This window comes from Trachurus trachurus (assembly GCF_905171665.1).
Source record: "Trachurus trachurus genome assembly, chromosome: 12".
Taxonomy (NCBI): Eukaryota; Metazoa; Chordata; class Actinopteri; order Carangiformes; family Carangidae; genus Trachurus; species Trachurus trachurus.
In genome coordinates, this window is record NC_139908.1 from 18,241,849 (window position 1) to 18,249,801 (window position 7,953).

The 7,953-nt window shown below is 39.8% G+C and overlaps 1 protein-coding gene across 1 annotated transcript; it reads left to right on the forward strand.

Annotated features, from left to right (window-relative positions):
- Nucleotides 1-619: 619 nt before the first annotated feature.
- Nucleotides 620-4,402, forward strand: ccdc74b (coiled-coil domain containing 74B; the record flags this gene model as incomplete). Its single annotated transcript, XM_083984213.1, has 7 exons — nucleotides 620-749; nucleotides 1,627-1,674; nucleotides 2,119-2,236; nucleotides 3,552-3,747; nucleotides 3,846-3,946; nucleotides 4,031-4,090; nucleotides 4,276-4,402. Exons 1-7 carry the CDS (start codon nucleotides 635-637, stop codon nucleotides 4,400-4,402), a joined length of 765 nt encoding a protein of 254 aa, XP_083840339.1. The 5' UTR covers nucleotides 620-634.
- Nucleotides 4,403-7,953: the final 3,551 nt, after the last annotated feature.

Consider the following 7,953-nt stretch of genomic DNA (forward strand, 5'->3'; position numbering starts at 1 on the left):
GCATGGATGTATTATGGCTAAAAGGCTAAAACTGTCAAAAGAAAAATATTTATTTGCTAGGCTGCACTTCCGGGGCAGGGCAGGGTCATGACTTGCTCCACCAATCGAACAGTTACGTTTGAATGCTTAGGGGCTTTTGATTGGAGGTTGGCTCTGCCAATCCCAATCGAGGAGGCGGGGCATCGACCCAGGGCACGAAATGTGCTACACAGTTGCCATGGTTACCTTGTGTAAGACCTGAGTGTATGTCAAATGAGTGCAAAAGTAATTCCGTGTGTTTTAGGGGTTTACAAGCAAGAAAGTAAGTAGAAAGTAGTTAGTTGGCTGTTGTCGGATTAACACTGTATGTTAAAAGGTCTTCACTTGAAAATAATCTTAATAGAAAACACCGTGAGTTTATGATGATAGATTGCAAACTTGTTTCGTGCCGCCGTTCAAAGTAGCCTAGGATGGTTCGTTAGCCAAAACGATGTCGAGTCATAACCTCCCACCGGTGTGTCATTTGCCGCACTGGCCCCGAGTTGGACGTCTCGGGAAACCTGGCTCTCCACCACGACGTTTACTGCCGCCGCCGTTACCTCCGGTGCCGCCTACGGACAGAGGAGATGGAAGAGCAGCGGAGCCGTCCTGCGACATGGACCCCCGCGTCGCCTCAATGGAGAGGAATATCCAGTTCCTGCAGCAACAACACAAGGAAACTCTTGAGAGGCTCCATGCAGAGATAGAGTATCTCAGACGGGAGAATAAAGGTGAAGAAAGCTGTGGCTGTGGATGAAAAACATTACGCCTTTTCTTTCTAGTTTTGAACGCCTTGGATCTTCTTATTCAAAGCATTCAAGTGAATATATAATTCACTAATTTGGGATAACTATCACTAATTATTCTGATATGCTGAAAATTAAATTACAGGGTAGTAATTGGTATATGCTGCCATGCTGGGTTAGTGACAGAGATGTGCTATACCATAGTCTTGTGAAAAAGAAAAACAAATCAGTATAACGTACATTAGTTACAAAGTAGTATACAGAAAGCTCTTTCTAAGAATAAACGTATGATATACAAAGATTGTGACAATGTCAAAGAAAATGAGATTTAAAATGCTTGTCTATAATATTCTCAGATTTGGCTGTTCTGACAGACACATCCTGTACCAGTGGAAACTGTTGATCAAGAAACTGGCGACTTCATGGACAATTGACACATGGCCCAAAAGGGCTATTGCCAGTCATTATTTTCCATATTGACAAGAGATGAACTCAATAACTTGTGGTGCACACACCCTTTATGTAATGAATGCAAGCTGGTGACAAAGACCTGACTGTCTCCTGATAAGGTGTTGACAAGAGAGACATTCAATCTCGGTACAGTGGTCACATAGCAACCTGTGATGGTTTCTCTGTGGGAGGTGCACACAGATCCAGTGTCACATTATTGAACAGGCCACATGGTGCTTCATCTAACTGCACCTCTCTACCCGCCAGGAGTCTCCTCGGTCATCTGTCTTCACACCATCACAGCACAGAGGCCCCCATGGTTACATAGGCTGTTTGCTAGCACCGTGTTAGAAGATTGTGCCTCCCTGCAGTATATCATGCACTGAACTTTATCTTGATATGAATGTTGCAGAGTTGCAGTACAAGATGATAATGGAGCCTCCAAAACCAAGTAGAAAAGGTAAGATATAATCCAGATTCACTGTTGTTTCTGTTTCACCCTGCTATGCACAACCAATGTTTTTACAGGGCTGGGGTAAATTGAAGTAGACAAGGATGATATAGATTAAAAAAAAAAAAAAAAAAAAGGATATGTAATTTTATATCATGAGATATGGCTTGATATTTTATGGGAATTCAATTGAGAAGATGTTTATAGATTAACAAACCATATATGATTTTGGCTCTTATCCTCTAAATCCATCCTCAGTCCTTCTTATGACTTATATTGCCAGCATTTGCTTCATATAACTGAAGTTATAAAACTGATAGCTACCTAGGTATACACAATATACCAACCTACTTCAGGTCAACTTAAAAAGTCTACCACATGAAATTCAGTCTGTTAAGTCAAATTTAGACCACAGCACTAAACAGTATCTGACCTGGGTCGTCTTTCTTCCAGGGCCGGCCCACAGTCGACGAGGTGTTAGGCCACCCACTCAGGGAAGTGACGCACGTACCGGACTCTACCTGGAGGAGCCGCTGCAAGACCTGCGACCCTCACAGGACCAAGCATTAAGGTGAATCTCCAATCAGCTACATCTGATCATTATTCAGGGCTCTACCTGCCTACTTATCTCAACACTGATATAGTGTGATTGTTTTTCAGTATTATTTTCCTCGATATCCACACATTAGAAAAAAAACTAAAAAACTAAATGAATCATTAAGGTGGATATGATGCCAAACGGCATTAATTGTAAATATCAGTCAGCTAAGGTAGTCAGAGGAGCCCATTACATGTATGAGGTTGGTATATTTAATTAATCATGAAGACCAGGAAAACATAGCTGTAGGTATGTCCACATCACTTTTTTGCATGTATTGCTGATAGCTTACATTACCGGTATATCAGATTCACACTCACTTACATGTTGTTTTAATTGGTGGTCTGCTCTGCAGCTTCCTCAGACACCAGAGTATTATCCACATTAACCTGCTTTATTAAATGATTATAGAAGTACTGACAGCCTGAGCTTGAGATGAGTCAAAACATAGTACTGAACGTACTGAATAATACAGTATATTGTAGCACATAAAGCAAATGAAATATTTATGTAAACTAACATTATTCACTCTGACAGATCTTCTTATCCAAGGCTTTTAGTGTGTGTTAATGCAAAAGCCCCGCTGTATTTGACTGTAGTAAAGTTACAGGTGGTGAAACAGGAAATCATGCAAAGAGATGCCTGAATAATCACAAAAAGTTTGCTACCTTCCAAATATTGGACAACAACAAGGTAGCATTAAAGATATGACATTATATCATTACAAAATAGATTATGTTTTTGTACCAGCTTCATGTTTTACACTCTTGATTAGCTTTTAAACTTAAATTCATGCAAAACAGCTGATGCGTGTTTCCGTCAGGGGCAGTTTTCGGCAAGCAGCAGTCTCTGCATTTGCCTCGAAAACAACTCTGTCTAATAACGTTCCGTTATTATCTCATAGCATGGTGAATGTGCAGGTCACAACTTGTCCATGAGAGCATTTTGGAGTTGTTGGATTGTGTATTGATTGTGAGTTTGATGAGGGAAACCAAGAAATCCCATTAGCCTCCGTAGCATAGCTCTGAGCAGCTCGCGGCTCTGCTCCACTGTTCTAAAAATAGCTTGCACCGACAATTAAAGGTAACAAACCTACTGCTATGACTATAGGGATTATGGCAATGGGCCAATTTGCCAAAACGTTGAACTATCCCTTAAACACAGCCCTGCAACACCATGATCTTGTCTGGCCATACGAACAAGGCCGTCGGATTAGTTTGAGCCTCAATCCACAGCTGTTTAAATCTGTAAATTTTCATTAATATGATCTCACTGTATTGGGGAGAAGCCTTGGCGAAGGAAGCGAAATTCTAGGATCTGCCAAGGAGGACCCGGGCCCCGAGGTGAAGGGGGGCCTCATCACTTCATTACAGCCTCTACGAATTGACAGCGGCCCGTCCCAGCCACCGCGCGCTCCTACTCTCCAGGAGTGTGAGGTTATCATCCGGCAGCTCTACAACGCGAACAGTTTACAGTCTCAGGAAGTAAGTACCATCATCAAACTCTGCTTTCCAGTGTTATAAATGTAAAAAAAAAAACACAGTATATCTGAGGAGACACTTAAACAACTCTGTTTCACAAGATTATACGTGTGAAGGCGCTGCTGAGAGATATCGTTCTGAGCAAGAAAATCACCCCAGAAAACTACATACTGACCAAGGCCTACCTTGTTGATGGCACACGGTAAAGTGATGGAGTATTATCATCACCATCTTCAAGTATCCTTGGAAGAAGTGTTAATGGTTTATCTCTTTTTTTTCTATTCAGAAAACCTTTTGAGGAGAAGAAGTTTCCAAAACTTAGTCTTCAGACATATCCAGAAAAAACGTATGTACATCTGACCCTCACTGCAGTGCGTCATAAATTTTAACCCTACCACTTTTTATTTATGCAACAGATTGCTCAGATACACCAATACTTCTAACCAATACAGAGGTTTCTCAAAGATGCTATTCATGCCAAAAAGCAGCAGCCCTCTGAGTTAAATTCACACATTATGTGTCTTTTCCCAGGTCAGGACCCTCTCAGCCTGGCGTGGTCTTCCCAGCCCTCAAGCAGAGCTTTGGTTCAACCATTGCAGAAAGACAGAGGAGGGCTCGTGCTTTGCAGAGAGACCGTTTCAAAAGGATAATGCAGTGATGGATCAAAACTACCACAGTGTCAGCTGCACCCACCTCAGGGCTGGAATTTTCACGATTCTTCTAAAAATCCTTAGTCATGATATTCAAAAAGAGGGGGAAGAATGTCTCAAATATAACTTTGTACTGGAGATGATAAACTTATGTATTTGTTCATTTTTACCAAACATTGCATTTTAGGACATCTGAACAGGGGCTGCTTATTTTAAACCCTGCACAATGAACCAAAGCAGTTTTATTTGGGTTTTCACTACACTTTTGTTGTAAAGCTGCTAAACTATGTCAAACTGATAGTGTGGCTTTTTAAACATCTAAGTATTAAATACCTTTGTCTCTGCAAACAACCAAAGTAAAGCCTCTAAAAGCAAAAACACCAAGAAGCAACCAGGCTTGTTACTCAAGCAGCACTTTTTCAAAATAATAAATTGTCATAACACAAAAAAACACCATCCTTGTGTTTTGTTCCACCAGCCTGGTGGCTATTCCTGTATGTTTTTTTGTTTTGTTTTTCTACATTCCTTTTATGTGCACTATTCACTGTTTGGTGCATGTGATGACCTGTGTGACACAGAATATGCAAAAGGGCTTATCCTAAAATAATAACATCAGTGCCGCTTTCCGTGTTCCAGAAATCAAAGTAATGAGTTTTATTGTGAAAATTTACTATGATGTCATTGAAGATGAGAGAAGAGAACTTTTTTATTTTCCTTTTCGGAAGTGGTCAGCTTGTCAATGAGAGATGATGTAATACAGAAGTGTGATTTTTAGTGTAGATCTTTCTGCATTTTGATACAAACATGCAATTCTGATCCTACAGATGGTTTATGAGTCATTTTTGTATGACACATAACCCACATTGGTTTTTGAATGGGCCTTGTCAGATGGTTGGTTCTGTCACGGACATAGTCTGCATAACACAGACACGTACACTATATATACATAGATATAAATATATACTTCGAATTGTGCAAAACAAATAGAACATTGGCTTACCTTAACACCAGAAAAACTCCCACACTGACTTGCACTATCGTCAGTACCACCACAGAAGTTCTCTATTAACTTACCAAAATTAAACCTTCCCAAATGTTCAATATGAGGAAATGGAACATGAGCCTGGCTTGAGACCTCTGAACACGCATTTGTTGCAGAGAATCTGCAGCGGTATGTGGAGTTTTAGCTAAAGCCATGAGGAAGTGGTTATTTAAAAACTTTAATCACAAGACGCAATGAGCTGAACAATGGGGAAGGAGTGAAACTGGTCCCTGCTTGTGTCAATTTGTCTCTGTTTCTTGACTTCTGATACGTTCTAATAAGTGCTATAGATATCATTATATTCGCCCAGGAGGAATCTAAAACTCAAATGTCAGGCAACTTTATATGTATTATCTACAAAAACCAATGAAATTATCGTGAAATAACAATAATCATGTTTCAACAGTTTTGAGAGATGTGTGTCAAGGGGATCAAAGTATAGTTGCAGTGCTGTTAGTTAAATAAAACACATGAATAGATAAATTGCCAGTCACGTTGCACTGGTGGATTCAGTTCCCTCAGCAATTCTGCGCAGTCATGTGAAAGTCAACAAATGCAAAAGCACCTGGTCTTGTAACATGAAACAAAACTTTGCATGTAGTTGTGCAATGACCTAGGGCAGGTTAAGAACTGCATGCAGCCAGGCGGGGCAGACAGTTACTGGAATTGACCTGGTGTTACTCCACCTCTTGAACAATTTAGATATCTATTCATACTGAAACCAAATTATTATTCTGTAATCCACTGTCTTTATACGTAACATATAGGGTCTGATCTAACCGGCTACATCTACTTCAGTAACATCTCCTGCTGCAATAGTTGTGACTTTACCTACAATTTCAGCAATGATACATTTATGCGATGGCTCACCAAGCAGGTTTAAAATGGCCATTCACCACACAGTTTAAAGCTCAACTTCAATGCATTCTGCAAATTTACATCTTTAAATCTCCTCACGACCTTGGCTAGGCCTTGCCTTTTTAAGTTAACGAAACAACCTGTGTGCACGTAAACAATTGAATGAAGAGGTGTCTATTCAAATCTGTTACTCTGATACAGTTACCCACAGTTTTCAGAACCCTTTTTTTTTTCATTTTCATGGTCATTCATTTTCCCTTAGTAATGTGTAAGATAATATTTACAAACATGAACATTGCCAATTTTGCTGAGTTTTAATAGAAAGATTTACAAACCTGTACATTATTGAAGTGAAAAACTGTTAAAAACAGAAATGGGAAAACCTTCGCTTTGGAATATTACAAACAATATTTGAATAGATTTTGTACTATTCTCTCTTCATTTCTGCAGTGGTGTGTGATTTCTATTTTTAGGCACATTTGTAATGATGATGTGTACTGGTTAGAAAACCAATCCTGTTCCTGAAGGGCACAGATTTTGCTCTTAAAAGTGTCTTTGAAATCAGAGGAGTCACAAGATATGCTTACATCTATTGGCAAGAACTGTCAAGGCCTCCCTGTATGCTTTTGTGCTTCAGCAGTTGTGCTCAAGGCCACAGCTGCAATTTGACAGCTCCCTGTGTATCAAACCTACCTGCTACAGTCAGGCTAAAAAAAAAAAGAAACATCAGTGTTGTGTAGACAAACCTCTTGCATGCACCCACTAGATGGAGGTGTTTCTGAAAATACATCTATTCAGTTAACGCCTTTGAATGAGCAGGACACACACAGGTATACCATAACTTTCCTTAGCCTCACATGTAAAACATCACAGATATGATATTAATTTATGTATTTTCTACTTGTGCATTTGGTATAGTGACAAAAACAAGATTATCCACATATCCAAATCATTACCTCACCAAAAAATGTCTAAATGATTAGATGTCATCACTTTTTGCAATCTCAATCACATTATATGTTTAAAACAAAGGATTAAACCAACTGTATATGGGTAAATAATAGTCTATAGTGTAAATCCGCAATCAAACAATGTGTCTGTAAATATCAGTATTTTTTACTCATACTTGTGAGGAGGAGCAAGCTGTTTTTTTGTTTTTTGTCTTCCTAATTTGTTGCATCACTGCGTCTTTGTGGAAATGTGGGAATTGGCAGGCATTAGCCAGTAAGACCCAGTGGGTGCAAATCTATTAAAATTCAGACAGTGTTGCAGTGATGAGAGCAGCTCTGTGCCAGCTGCAGCCTCGTGAGGCATGGTCACCCAAAACTTCCAATAACCAGAAAAAACACAACTACCGCTTTATATATCTAACTGCCATCAGTGAGCAAGACGTGGTCCTGCCGCATCAGACGGCTCGTCATGGCAGTCTGTGTTTTTCTGACGCAATCTTTTGTTTGTGTTACTCTTTATTAAGGCTCCTTTGGTGGCACTGTCCGCTGCATTTAAATTCACTCTCTCCCTTTCAGCATATTGTGTTGTGGGTTGGGTAGGTTTGGGGAGCTCCAAATCGATGTCACAGTTCCGTGCCAGATAATACTTATTATGAGATTGAATGGAGGGGGAAGTTGGGAAGCAACAGGAAATGAAAATAGGGAAATA